Source organism: Symphalangus syndactylus, chromosome 3 (assembly GCF_028878055.3).
Source record: "Symphalangus syndactylus isolate Jambi chromosome 3, NHGRI_mSymSyn1-v2.1_pri, whole genome shotgun sequence".
Classification (NCBI taxonomy): Eukaryota; Metazoa; Chordata; class Mammalia; order Primates; family Hylobatidae; genus Symphalangus; species Symphalangus syndactylus.
Genome location: NC_072425.2, coordinates 72,467,021 through 72,482,446, shown reverse-complemented (window position 1 = coordinate 72,482,446; position 15,426 = coordinate 72,467,021). Strand labels below are relative to the sequence as shown.

General features: G+C 38.5%; 1 protein-coding gene across 6 annotated transcripts in view; it reads left to right on the top strand.

Moving 5' to 3' along the window:
- Nucleotides 1-14,720, top strand: part of C3H9orf85 (chromosome 3 C9orf85 homolog) — a 73,062-nt gene extending 58,342 nt beyond the window's left edge. For 2 of the 6 annotated variants that reach the window (XM_055272264.2, XM_055272263.2), the window contains exons 4-5: nucleotides 1,920-2,033; nucleotides 3,090-3,925. In XM_055272264.2, the coding sequence (XP_055128239.1) occupies nucleotides 1,920-2,033; nucleotides 3,090-3,237 (262 nt within the window). In that variant the 3' untranslated portion in view covers nucleotides 3,238-3,925. Of the gene's footprint in view, nucleotides 1-1,919; nucleotides 2,034-3,089; nucleotides 8,285-8,767; nucleotides 9,687-11,382 lie in introns of those variants that run through there. The other 4 variants (XM_063637011.1, XM_055272265.2, XM_055272267.2 and 1 more) reach the window with 4 other exon arrangements.
- The last annotated feature ends 706 nt before the right edge of the window (nucleotides 14,721-15,426 follow it).

Below are 15,426 nucleotides of genomic sequence, written 5' to 3'. Positions count from 1 at the left end.
ATCATTGATTTCTGTTCTTATTACAGCACCCCTTTGTTTGCTTTGAGTTTAATTTACTGTTCTATTTTCTAAAGGTAAAAGTTTAGATAACTTTTTTGTTTAACATAATTTGTAATCATGTATTAAAATAAATTTCCCAAGGACTTCTTTAGCTCCGTTTTGTAAATTTTGATGTATTTTCATTGTCATTCAATCAAAATATTTTTTGTGTGTGCGAATTCCTCTTTGATCTGTGAGGTATTTAGAAGTGTTTTATTTATTTTCTAAATATTTGAGCATTTTCTAGATATTTTCTGTTATTGATTTTTTGTTAATTTCACTGTGGCAAGATGATATATACTTTATATAAATTTCAGGGTTTTTTCTTTTTTTTTTTCATACAAAGTTTCATTCTTGTCGCCCAGGCTGGAGTGCAATGGTGCAATCTCAGCTCACTGCAACCTCCACCTCTTGGGTTCAAGCAATTCTCCTGCCTCAGCCTCTCAAGTAGCTGAGATTACAGATGTGCTCCCCCATGCCCAGCTAATTTTTTTCGTATTATTAGTAGGGACGGGATTTCACCATGTTGGCCAGGCTAGTCTCAAACTCCTGACCTCAGGTGATCCACCCACCTCGCCCTCCCAAAATGCTGGGATTATAGGCGTGAGCCACGGCACCCGGCCAGTTTTTTCTTTTTTAAAATATGTTAAGTTGGTTTTATGGCCCAGAATATGGTCCGTCTTAGAGAATGTTCCATGTATACTTGAAGACAATGTATTGCTCTTGTATAGAGTGTTCTAAAATTGTCATTTTGACTGACAATGTTCATACAGAATAAGTACCTCACAATCCTCATAATAATATACTTTCAATTCCTCCTGGCCAATTTTGTATTATTGTTGTCATACATTTTACTTTTACGTATTCTATAAATCCATAATATATTTCCACTATTTTGCCTATAGATTCTCAATTCTATTCTGATGACCTATATACGTCTATTCTTATGTCAGTACTACACAGTCTGGGTTACTGTAGGTTTGTAGTGTGTTTTGAAATCAATACATGTGAATCCTCACATTTTATTGTTCCTTTTCAAGATTGTTTTGGCTATCCTGGGTCCCTAGAATTTCTGTATGAACTTTAGGATTAGCTTGTCAATTTCTGCAAAAAAGCCAGCTGGAATTTTAGTGGAAAGTTCATTGAATCTGTAGATCAGTTTGGGGAGTATTGCTATCTTCTCAATATTCTCAATATTGTCTTTTTTTTTTGTTTTTTTTTTGAGATGGAGTCCCACTCTTTCCCAGGCTGAAGTACTGTGGCACATCTCCCAGGCGTGCCACCACACCCAGCTAAATTTGTGTATTTTTAGTAGAGATGGGGTTTCACCATGTTGGCCAGACTGGTCTCGAACTCCTGATCTCAGGTGATCTGCCCACCTTGGCCTCCAAAACTGGTGGGATTACAGGCCTGAGCACTACTCCCGGCCTACAATATTAAGTCTTTTCATATAAAATATGGGATGTCTTTCCATATAGTTAGGTCTTTAGTTTCTTTCAGTGATGTTTTGTAATTTTCAGTGTATTGGTCTTGCACTTCTTTTATTGGATTCATTCCTTTATTCTTTGGTAGATTGTTTATTGGTAGTATATAGAAATACAGTTGAGTTTTGTATATTGATCTTGTTTTAACACATTTTTAATGACACTTTAAAAAAATTTTAAGAGTGGATAAATATCCAGCAGTTTTATTCTGCAGCTGTAAACTGCTATCTAGAAATGTGATATAATTAATTTAGAGTGAGATAAGATAAACACCTGAAATTGAAATCTAGGAATTTTGATTGTTAGGCTTTTTCACTATACATTTAGACACATCTTATTTTATCAAATAAGTCTGAAATAAATATAAATAAGTTAACATTTTATTTTTTATTTTAGTGTTAAATGTTTACAAAAGACAGTGAAGGATTCTTATCACATAATGTGTAGACCATGTGCCTGTGAACTTGAAGTTTGCGCAAAATGTGGAAAGAAAGAAGACATTGTTATTCCGTGAGTGTTTCCTTTTATGTTTGAATTTTACTCTTAGTGATTGATACATGAATTTCTTTTAAGAGATGATCCTTGCCAGGCGCAGTGGCTCACGCCTGTAATCCCAGTACTTTGGGAGGCCGAGGCGGGTGGATCACAAGGTCAGGAGTTCAAGACCAGACTGGCCAAGATGGTGAAACCCCATCTCTACTAAAAATACAAAAAAATTAGCTGGGCACAGTGGCAGGCGCCTGTAATCCCAATTACTCAGGAGGCTGAGGCAGGAGAATCGCTTGAACTTGGGGGGCAGAGGTTGCAGTGAGCTGAGATCGTGCCACTGCATTCCAGCCTGGGTGACATAGTGGGACTCCATCTCAAAAAAAAAAAAGAGATGATCCATGATCCATAACTCTTAAAGTTGTATGTCAAACTAATATAGACTTTTAAAATTATTTTTCTATCATTACAATAAAAGTGAAACTATATTTTTAAGAAAATAAAATATTTATGTTTGAGATTCATATTCATTACAAAAGAATTACACATTATTTTACAACTTTTCTTTTAATAGACATCATGTATTAATTTATTTGAGCCTACTTTAGTGACAATAGTATTATAATTGGTTGGATCTCAAGTTAGCGTTCAATGATTTTTTTTTTGTGACGGAGTTTCACCCTTGTTGTCCGGGCTAGAGTGCAATGGCACAATCTTGGCTCACTGCAACCTCCGCCTCCCAAGTTCAAGCGACTCTCCTGCCTCAGCCTCCCAAGTAGTTGGGATTACAGGCTTGCACCACCACACCCAGCTAATTTTGTATTTTTAGTAGAGACGGGGTTTCGCCACGTTGGCCAGGCTGGTTTCGAACCCCTGACCTCAGGTTATCCACCTGCCTTGGTCTCCCAAAGTGCTGGGATTACAGGCATGAGCCACCACTCCCAGGTGGATCTTTTTCTTTATATTTACTTCATTAGGTTTCTGTTATTCAAGAAATGTAGTGGTAAAAGTCTTTTCAATCTACATGGTTAAATAATGAAAGCTTGGGAAATAAATAGAAATTTTTTCTTTCATCTTTAGGTTGAATAAAGAAACAGAAAAAATAGAACATACTGAAAATAATCTAAGTTCCAACCATAGAAGAAGCTGCAGAAGAAATGAAGAAAGTGATGATGATTTAGATTTTGATATTGATTTAGAAGACACAGGAGAACATCAAATGAATTAATATCACTGTATTAAAAGTCAGCCGGGCACAGTGGCTCATGCCTGTAATCCCAACACTTTGGGAGGCCAAAGCGGGTGGATCACCTGAGGTCAGGAGTTCGAGACCAGCCTGGCCAACATGGCGAAACCCCGTCTCTACTAAAAATACAAAAAATTGGCTGGGCATGGTGGCTTATGCCTGTAATCCCAGCTACTCGGGAGGCTGAAGCAGGAGAATTGCTTGAACCCAGGAGGCAGAGGTTGAAGTGAGCTGAGTTCGCGCCATTACACTCCAGCCTGGGTGACAGAGCGAGACTCTGTCTCAAAAAAAATAAAATAAAAAGTCAATTTAAGAATGTGAAATTCTGACCACCTTTTGGCTTTGAGTATTTTCCAAAAGATTTTTGAAATCCTAATGAGGAAATCAGAAAAAGCTATGGAAAAATAGAAAAATTTCATACATGAACAATATAAATTGTGTATATTACTTAATATCAAACTAAACAAGATTCAGAATTGATGGTTGTATAAGAACTAGCTCATGTAAAAATAAGATGACATTATTACATTGCCTCAAAAATTGGTCCTCAGTAAGTGCCTTTTGGTAAATGATCTCAGATAAATGACTCATAGCAAAAGCCCTGTCACTTATGTTTAATTGTTACAAAGTAAAAGCAATTTTTTCAAAATAATAATGTTTAACAAGCGTATACCAATTCTGCTTTGTATTTTTATATATTTCATCACATTTTAACCTTTTTCTCTTGTGAAATGTACATACAGAAAAAGTGCATATAATTTATACACTTTATAATAAGTGTATGCATTTTTTATAATAATTATAAAGGAAAGTTCATGCATTGACACACCTCAGTGAGGAAACTGCCAGCATCAGGACACCCCAGTGAGGCTCTCCCTCAGCAAAAGTTCATCTTTCTTCCCATAGTTGGCACTATTCTGAATTTTGATCATTACTGTCTTAATTTTTTTACTACCCATGTTTGTACTCCTAAACAATATAAATTAGCTTGGTCTGGGTTTTTTTTTTTTTGACTCTTCTTTTAATTTTTTTATTATGTTTTTTATTTTTTTAATTTTATTTTATTAATTTTTCTGAGACAGAGTTTCACTCTTGTTGCACAGGCTGGAGTGCAATGACGCGATCTCGGCTCACTGCAACCTCCACCTCCTGGGTTCAAGCGATTCTCCTGCCTCAGCCTCCCAAGTAGCTGAGATTACAGGTGTCTGCCACCACGCCCAGCTGATCTTTGTCTTTTTAGTAGAGACGGGGTTTCACCATGTTGGCCAGGCTGGTCTTGAACTCCTGACCTCAGGTAATCCACCTGCCTCGGCCTCCCGCAGTGCTGGGATTACAGGTGTGAGCCAACATGCCAGGCCATATTTTTTATTTTTTATTTTACTTTTTTTTTTTTTTTTTTGAGATGGAGTCTCGCTCCGCTGCCCAGGTAGAGTGCAGTGGCATGATCTCGGTTCACTGCAGCCTCCACCTCCCGAGTTCAAGTGATTCTCCTGCCTTAGCCTCCCTAGTAGTGGGGACTGCAGGCCTGTGCCACTACGCCTGGGTAATTTTTGTATTTTTAGTAGAGACGAGGTTTCACCATGTTGGCCAGGTGGTCTCGAACTCCTGGCCTCAAGCGATCCACCCACCTTGGCCTCCTGAAGTACTAGAATTACAGACATGAGCCTCCACATCTGGCTCATAGTTTGTTTTTTCTAACGTTGAGAGACATTTGAGTTATCTCAAATTTTTCCTGTTACAATACTAGCATGAGCATTGTTACATGTGTCTCATGATAGACCTGTGCATTTCTGTTAGGTATGTATCTAGCAGTGGTAGAGGGAATCAGGTCAATGCATCTTCACTTTTACTATGTAAAACAAAACTTTTCCCGAGAGATTTTATCCCCTTGTTCATAGAAATGGATTAGAATTTCAGCGCTCTGCATCCTTTCTAACACTTGGTATCAGACTTTTAAATTTCTGCCAGTTGAATATGTGTGCAATAGTATCTCTTTGTCTTAATAATTGTATTTCTAATTACAAATAAGCTTGAGCCCCTTTTTGTGTTTATTGGCTATCTCACTTTTGATAATAGGTGATATTAGGGAATCATTTAAGTGGAATGTTATTTTAGAAATCCATACTGAAATACTTAAGGATGCAATACTAATTTACTGTAGCCCATTTCAGCATAAAAAAAGTGCAGACATAGATAACATTTCAGTGACATCAGAAAATATTACCTGGGAATACATCAAAAAGTATTCAAGAACTCTGTCAACAAAAATATAAAATCTTATCAAGGCATTAAAGAAAGTGGAGGCTGGGTGAGTTGGCTCATGCCTGTAATCCCAGCACTTTCGGAGGCCAAGGCATGCAGATCACCTGAGGTCAGGAGTTTGAGACCAACCTGCCCAACATGGTGAAACCCCAGCTCTACTAAAAATAACAAACTAGCCGGGTGTGGTAGCAGGTGCCTGCAATCCCAGCTACTCGGGAGGCTGAGGCAGGAGAATCGCTTGAACCCAGTAAGCAGAGGTTGCAGTGAGCCAAGATCGCGCCATTGCACTCCAGCCTGGGTGACAAGAGCAAGACTCCATCTCAAAAAAAAAAAAAAGTGGAGACAAAAATGAATAGAAATACTATCTTCAGAATTTGAAAGTCTCAGTATTCTAAACATATAGCCTGACTGAAAGAAATGTTGTGTCCCACTGGGCGCGTTGGCTCGCGCCTGTAATCCTAGCACTTTTGGAGGCCAAGGCGGACGGATCACCTGAGGTCGGGAGTTCAAGACCAGCCTGACCAACACAGAGAAACCCCATCTCTACCAAAAATACAAAATTAGCCAGACCTGGTGGCGCATCCCTGTAATCTCAGCTAGTCCGGAGGCTGAGGCAGGAGAATCACTTGAACCCAAGAGGCAGAGGTTGTGGTGAGCCAAGATAGCGCTACTGCACTCCAGCCTGGGGAACAAGAAGGAAACTCTGTCTCAAAAGAAAGAAATTTTCTGCCCATAAATTTGTGTGGCTTTCCTTTCTTGCATATAAACTTATTTTCTGGACTATTTAACTTTTGTGATTAAGGAGCCAACTAAAGTCTTATTGGACCTACCATAAATTCTTTCCCATGTGAATGAATACTAATTCCTAAGATGACTTTACCAGGAAAAAAATTTAACAAAGAGCATCACCTAGTGACATACATTAATAGCTGCATTCATTCCTTAGTGCTAAGAAAGATTGTTTTGTATTTTAAGCAGACTTCATTATATTTAGTTCCTTTACATTTATTTTTAGGAATTAACCCTTCTAGTCCAAAAGCTGTTTGTATCATAACATACAGAAATGAGATGAAGGCTTTGTTTTGTTTTAATGAAATGAATCACTTTAATATAGTGCATTGATTTGTTGCACCTTGATATCTGGCAGGAGGATATCAAGACTGCATTCACATATTCTGAAATATTACAGTGCTTTGTTATAGAAGTGCCAAAGCTCTGATCATAAAACTTGTATGAGGAGCTTTTAAGAAAATTATTGGCCGGGCACGGTGGCTCATGCCTGTAATCCCAGTACTTTGGGAGGCCGAGGCGGGTGGATCATGAGGTCAGGAGATCGAGACCATCCTGGCTAACGTGGTGAAACCCCGTCTCTACTAAAAATACAAAAAATTAGCCGTGTGTGGTGGCGGGCGCCTGTAGTCCCAGCTACTTGTGAGGCTGAGGCAGGAGAATGGCATGAACCCGGGAGGCGGAGATTACAGTGAGCCGAGATCGCGCCACTGCACTCCAGCCTGGGTGACAGAGCGAGACTCCATCTCAAAAAAAAAAAAAGAAAATTCTTATTCCTGGGATATTGTGGTTCATTTGGTCTGGAATATAGCCCAGGATTTTTTTTTTTCCAACTCCTCAGGTGATTCTGATCATCAACTGTAACAAATACAATTAGCTGCATATGGCAAAAAGCCATTCCCGTGCCCATTTACTTCTCTACATAACTAGAATATAGTACCCCCGTTGTCACGTTTTCTCTTTCACAATCTCTCTTGCAACTAGGAGTACCCAGCATATGAGGGGAATCTGCTGAGACAATCTGGGAAAGACTTACCTCACTGACAAGAAGAAAGCACTTTTCTAACAGGCTGTTTCTACCTGAATATGATTGTGAGGAAATATGATGTCTAGAGCTTGCAGCCATGATAGGGATACCAAACGAGCTGCAGAGACAGTGATCCAGAGCCCTGACATTGTGAAGCTGCTAAACTAACGAGCCCTGGGCTCACCCACCTCTAGAATTCTTGTAAGATAATTACATGTCCAGAGCTTTTTCAAGCACCCATATCTGTAAAAAAAAAAAAAAATGTTTTTAAATAGTTTCTTTTGTTGTAAAAAAAAAAAGTTAATTACATGTCTCATTAGACATTTAATGCATAAGCTGTTGCCAATTAGAAGTTCTGTTACTTTCAGCCAAATGCATTCCCAGCTGATACCTCAGCAAGTTTTATAACCCTATTTTATAGCACTTGCGTGCTATGGCAAAAAGAGAAAGATCAGTGTATCAAAAAATGATTCATTAGTAATGAAGGCTTATCAATGTGGTTGTTTGATTACATTCTGCCAAAGAAGAATTGATATACCATGTATACAAGATTATATATGTAAGACCTAAATCTTATATAAGATAGATCTTATACATATTATACATTTATAATTTATAATGTAAAATTAAAACTGATAGATGTCACATTTATGCAAAGTTATAAATATTCCATGATCCTAAACTTTTTTTCTTAAGTGAAATGTGTAACAATATTAACCTTTAACACATCTTTGTCCCTTGTTTTTACCCCTCTTCCTAGGTCTTTTCCTTTCCTTGTAACATTAATCCTGTATTGAATGATTTCCCTGTAATTGTGGCATAGAATTTTTTTCTCTCATATTATTCAGATTTGTCAGCAATACTGAATGTTACAGGACCACTTTCCACAATTTTTACTGGCTACGCTGATGGAATCTAGGGGGTTGGAATTGCTTACTCATCTCTATGCTAGTGAGTCCCACAATTTTGTCAATCATTATACCTACTGAAAAAAATCATACCTTTCCAAATCTCATACATGAGACTTTTTAAGGAAGTAGTCTTTTTAAGGAATTAAACCGCAATTACATATGTGGTTGCACCTTTTATTTCTACATAATCTTAAAAATTAAGAAAAGTTTATAATCTAAAAATAGTTTCCTTACAAAGGAAATGCATTCTTTGCGTTATCATAGAATGTTGTTTATAATTGGTAGTTAATTGGTACTAATAAGGAGGGTTTAAAAATATATTGGTTGTAAAAACACAAATAGTACCTAAGTGCTCAGAAGTTGACTAAGTGGTAGAAGTGGTACAGTATTTCATCAAAACTTGGTTTAAACATTTCTATAACCTCTAGCAATGTTAAGTTGAAGTATATGGATAAAATTTTAATATTAAACATTTATATGTAAATCATTTAAATATTTTAAATGAACTTTTTAATTTTTTGAGATGGAGTCTCACTCTGTCACCCAGGCTGGAGTGCAGTGGCATGATCTCAGCTCACTGAAATCTCCGCCTCCCAGGTTCAAGAGATTCTCTGGCCTCAGCCTCCCGAGTAGCTAGGATTACAGATGCGTGCCACCATCCCCGGCTAATTTTTGTATTTTTAGTTGAGACAGGGTTTCACCATGTTGGCCAGGCTGGTCTCAAACTCCTGACTGCAGGTGATCCGCCCATCTCAGCCTTCCAAAGTGCTGGGATTACAGGTGTGAGCCATTGCACCTGGCCTATATTTTTTTGTTTAATCTGTAAGAGTTATTTATTTCTTTTGCCATTATGAAGAAAAATCATAACATGGGAACAATGACCTAAATAACTGAAACAGGAAATGAATTGGCCCTGGGGAAATTGCCGTGACCAGCTGAGGTTAGGAAAGATGGTCTAGAACAGGACAAAACTGACATCCCTTAGCAGAGGATATTACAACATGTCCGCAAAGTCAGGAAACATAAGATAAAATGATTTTTAAAACTATATTATTTACACTTCCAAACAGTGTACTGTACTCAATATGTTTTCTGGCTAAGTACTCTAAATTTAAAGCAATAGGTCCAATTGTGACTCTGGAAAAACATATAATGAGTAATCTGGAAACACAGGGAGAATAGTATATACTTCACCCAAAAACATTCTGAGCTTACTATTTAGAAGTGTAACTAAACAGTTACACACTGTTTAAAAATAAGTTTCCCCTATGTTTCTCATCTCTGCAACACTTGTGGCTGCCAGCTGACACAAGGCAGGTGCAGTGTGAGTGGCTGCCAGTGGACAGTGACAAAAACAAGACTTACTGAAACAAACAAGTGTTTCATAAATAATTTGGAAACAATTTTGGAATCCCTTTCTTGGCCATGGAAACAGTACATTTCAGATCCTATTAAGTGATTTATGTGTGGGAAATCCTCAACTGGTAATGCTGGAAATGCTTAATGATGCTATACTACTGTCCACAAATGTGAGAGGATATCCAACAGAAAATGAAAATCCCAGAGGAAGCAAGCCACAGTGAGGGGCCAGGCTGTCTCTGCAGGGTTGTGAACATTTGATATAAAGTTTGCATTGTAGCTGTGTGGTTACACAAGCAGGTACGACTGAAATGGGCCCTAGGGGATAGATTAGAGACAAATCAGGAATCCACAAAACAGCTCCATAGGATGTTTGGACCAGCATCTAACCAGTCAACCTTTGTCTATTTTTCCAGTCGTACAGCATCCTCTTTCTCTATGATCCACTTGTCAAGTAAATTTTGCCCACACATGGGACATGCTTCTAGTCTGAAAAATAAATCATGTTCTTCCCAGCTGTAAACTAATTGCGGAGATGACTAAAAACATCATGGAATTGAACTTAAAGCAGCAATTTTGCTTTTCTTGGTTCACTGCTGCATTAAGGAGATGGAAGCTTTAGAAGGATTTTCAACTCACGGGTCACCGTCCCTTGAGTGAGACCCCACCTGTATGGAGGAGCTGGTGATTCTATATCTGCACTTTACATTGTTAGTAGACTGACTACTATATCTTGCTATTTATATTCTATTTTTATATGTAGTAGATGTGATTAGTTAAGTCCAAATTCAATTAAAATTATCACGGTATTCCTGAAATTATGTATTTCCTCAATTTATGCTTAAGGTTCAATTTAACTATTGTTGAGCTGTGATTTTTTTGCTGTTAAAAAGAGATTCTTGGCCTGGAAATGGTTAGGAATTACTGATAAAAATACCAGCCTTCATTGTGCTATAAAGTCAGTTAAATTGTATGAAAGCTTTTTTCATAGTGATAATTGTCTCTATGTTTTTAAAATGCTTTATTGAGACATAATTTACATGCATAAGACTCACCAATTTTAAGTGTATAATTTAATGATTTGGTAAATATACAAGCATTGTGCACCTATCATCACAATCCAGTTTTAGAACATTTCCATCATCCCAAAATGATCCCTCATGCTCACTTGTAGCCACTCCCCATTCCCACTCCCCAGCCCCAAGCAACTTAATCTTTTGTGTGTCCATAAAATTGCCTTTTATGAACCTTTCATATAAATGACATCATAAAATATGTAGTCTTTGAGTCTAGCTCCATTCACCTTACATGACATTTTTGAGGTAGAGCCATGTTAAAACATGTACTGACAGTTCATCTTTTTTTTTTTTTCTAAATAGCATTCCATTGTATGGACATACTAATTTTGTTTACCCCTTCAAATTTGGATTGTTTCCACTTTGGGCTATTATGAATGATACTGTTGTGAACATTTGCATGCAAACTCTTTGTGTGGACATATGTTTTCATTTTTCTTGGATATATATATATACCTAAGAGGGAGATTATATTGCTGGATTGTGTGGTAAATTCATATTTAGTTTTTAAGGAATCACCAAACTTGTGGTAATATCTGCACCCTTTTACAATCCTAGAGCTTTGTGAGGACTCCACACTGAGGAGGCTCCAGATCCTCACCAACACTTGTAATTGTCAGTACATTTTGATTTATTGTCATTCTAGTGTCTGTGAAGTCTCACTGTGGTTTTAATTTGTATATTTCTTTTTTTTTTTTTTCAGATGGAGTCTCGCTCTGTTGCCTAGGCTGGAGTGCAGTGGCAGGATCTTGGCTCACCCACAACCTCTGCCTCCCTGGTTCAAGTGATTCTCCTGCCTTAGCCTCTCGAGTAGCTGGGACTACAGGCACACACCACCACGCCTGGCGAATCTTTGTATTTTTAGTAGAGATGGGGTTTCACCATGTTGGCCAGGCCGGTCTCGAACTCCTGACCTCATGATCTGCCCTCCTCAACCTCCCAAAGTGCTGGAATTACAGGTGTGAGCCACCATGCCTGGCCTAATTTGTATATTTCTAATGACTCATGATGTTGACTAAGCGTCTTTTCTTTTTTTTTTTCCTTGTTTTTTGAGATGGAGTCTTGCTCTATAGCCCGGGCTGGAGTGCAGTGGTGCCATTTCAGCTCAATGCAACCTCTGCCTCCTAGGTTCAAGTGATTCTCCTGCCTCAGCCTCCCGAGTAGCTGGGATTACAGGCACACACCACCATGCCCAGCTAATTTTTGTATTTTTAGTAGAAACAGGTTTTCACAATGTTGGCCAGGTTGGTCTCCATCTACTGACCTTGTGATCCGCTCCCCTTGGCCTCCCAAAGTGCTGGGCTTACAGGCATGAGCCACCACGCCCAGCCGACTGAACATCTTTTCATGTGTTTATTAGCCAATCCTATATCTTCACTGGTGAAATGGCTATTCAGATGTGTTGCCCATTTTAAAAACTGGGTTGTTTTCTTACCATTGAGTTATGAGTCTTTTATATATATTCTAGATACAAGTCCTTTATCAGATATAATTTGGAAATATTTTCTCACAGTCTGTAATGTGTTATACATCAATTTTAAGATATCCTTCACATTAAGAAACTAACAGTGTGGATAATAATCCTGGTATTGACAGAGGTTTGGACTCCTGAAGCCTGAAAGACTATCTGCTGCCACGCCTGGGCATGTACTGCATCATTTACAAGACTGTAGAGCACCTGTTGTGTGTGCAGTTGTGATTTCTTATAGATTTTTAGAATTGGAAGGCATGTAAACAACACGTAGTCTGGTACATTGCCTCAGTAGGTAAGTCAGTATGAACTTCTAAGAATTTTTGTTTTCTTCTGTATTGGGCCTATTGTGGGTATGTCCAATGTGACAGGGGAGGTAAGGGAAGTGGCTTCCCCTGAGATTGTAATTGAAATGGCTTTCATCATCTTTAAGTCAAAGTGAGATGCCAGTAATAGGATATATGTATATATGTACTTGTGTCTCTGTATGTGTGTAAATAAACAAACGTGCTGGAAGGAGGAGGTGATTCAATCAGGGACTTCGTGAAAGAAAAAAAGAATAACTGGACCTTCCTTTAATGATGAAAACTGTTTATACAGCAAACCATCAAAGCCAAAATGTGAATTTTGGTATTAGCCTGATTTTTCCTAAGAAACTGTTGATGTAACCACTGTAGTTGCAGAGATTGTTTTGGTATGTTCTAGGCCCTCTTTGTTTTGTTGTGTTTGGGGTTTCTTCCCCCTCAAGTTGCTCTTGTCCACCACTAGACTGGCTGCCTTTTATTCCATAGCAGACAGTCCTTAAGTCTTTGCATATGTCCTTATTCAAAAATTAATCTTCATCAGTTTTTTTCTGCAGAAAACAGTTTTTTAAATATCTTACATGAGAATGCCCTGCACCTGCAATCTCTGGTTGATGCAGTTTCCTTTTTCTCTTCTCTGTTCCCATTGGTAGAATAAATCAGTTCCTTCTTAAATCCTGAGCTGAAAATGTCCACACTTCCCAGAAGTGTACTTTAGAATCACCTGTGACATGTATTTAAAATACAGATTCCCCAGCTCCACGGGCAAAGCTCTCCTGCCATGTGACCCTGATACAGTTCAGGGAGCCACTAAGTCAGGCCAAAATGGCTCAGCAGGCAAAGGTCCAAGCTGCCAGGGTATTGTGTCATTACAGCATGCTTAGCATAGCTAGGAGGACAGGCTCACACCCAGCCCCACAGCTGTTGCGCTACAGACTCAGGCACAGGGCTGTCTAACTGGCAGATGTGGGCCACAACTGTTGGGGACAAGCCAGCCATATTTGGGAAAATCTTATTGTAAGGGGCAAGTGTGAGTGAGATTTAGGAGTCATGGGAAAATACAGCAACACAGTAAATCTTGTGTTATGGGAGAGATGTGGAAGAAAGAGATAAACTACTGGCCAGGGTGTCTCCTGACTGGGTGACTTGCCACCACATGGGCCAGGCAGGTTGCGGCAGCTCTGCCTTTGGGAGGTGGCTGGAGGAGGGGAGGAGAGAGAGGCATGATGAAGACAGATGCACCCTTTCCTGAGCAGGGGTTAACATTCAGGGTGCCAAAAGGAACTCCACAGCCTGTTTCCCATCTCTCTTGTCCTCATCAAGTACTGGTCCTCGTGTATGTGCTCTGCTTCCCACTTTCTCAGGATGCTTACGTTTTTGCAAATATGTTTATAGAAAAGAGTTACCTCACCCACCTCTCCAAACATCTATTTGTTTTACATTTTTATTGCAGGGGAGTGATCTCTTTACATAGCTTCAAATGGCATAACATTCAGCAGTATCCAAGCTTAGATATATCTGATGAGAGGAAAGTAATTGTGAGGCCCTTGTTCTAGTTACAACTTTGTCACTATCTGACTCCATGACTCCAGCAAATTGCTTCCACTGTCTGGCCTGCAGTTTTTTTCTTGCATTAAATAACAGACTTAGTCTAGATTGGTGGTTCTTATCATGTGGTTTCTGGACTAGCAGCATCAACATTACCTGGGAAACTTGTTAGAAATGCAAATTCTTGGGCTCTGCCCTAGACCTACTGAAACATACTCTGTGGGCGGGGCCCAGCAATCTGTGTTTGAAACGTGATTCTGATTATTTGACAAAAGTTTGCAAACCACTGGTCTAGATAAGTAGCGCTTAGCCTTGGCTGCACATTAAAATCATCTGGGCAACTTTTATAACCTACCAATCCTGGCCTCTTCCTCCAAAGATTCTGACTTAAATGGTTTCAGATGGGGACCATTGTTATGTGGTTATAGCGGATGTCTAGGTGCTATCTGAGGTCTTCAAAACTAAAAGTCAGTGTTTCCCAGCCGTAAATGCATACCTCTAGACCTGGCCTTCTCAAGCCACTAGGTGTTGCTATAATAGAGAAGAAAAGGCATTTTCAGAACTGTCTTTGGATATGGACGAGGAGGAGGAAAATGTATTTCTTAACTTCTGATAAGAGATTATTTTGTTATTTTAATCTGAGTGCAATTTGCTAAATATTCATTTGCAACTTGTTAAATTTATTCAAAGAAATTAAATGCCCATAAATGACAGAATAAAGAATTGTGATATATATTTACAATAAAATACTCTTTAGCAATAAAAAGAAATAAACTAGTGATGCGCATTATAACATGGCTGAATCTCACAACATAATGAACCAAAAAGAACTGGACACAAAAGAAGTAATATCGTATCATTCCTTTAAGTGAAAATCAAACACAGGTAAAACTAATCTATGGTGATTGAGGTCAGGATCGTGATTGCCCTTGGGGGTAGGGTGGTGATAATTAGAAGAGAGCACAAGGGAACCTTCCAGAGTGCTAGAAATGTTCTACTTCTCTATCTGATGATAGTTAAGTACATATACACACACTGCACATAAATATGTATATATATATACACTGAGCCATACTCTTAAATTTGCACACTTTACTATATATATGTTACTTGTTAGTAGTAAAGATTTACAAAAAATAAAATGTAATCCTTAGGTGGAGTAACCGGTACCCCAGCCCACCATCGCTTGGTATATTTGCCATCTACCTTGGTATTTGTACCACCATCTGTGGTCACTAAAAGATGAACATCGCACTTTGATTTCATGTTGATATTAAGTTAAAATGTATATATCAATGTCTATGGTCCCAAATTGAGAAGGTAATGGCATGGTCTCTATTTATTTAAAGGTTTAGTTTGTTTTGAATATTTGCATGCCTGCAGGACCCACATTCTGCAGCAGTACCCATGGGTGATTGAATCTCTT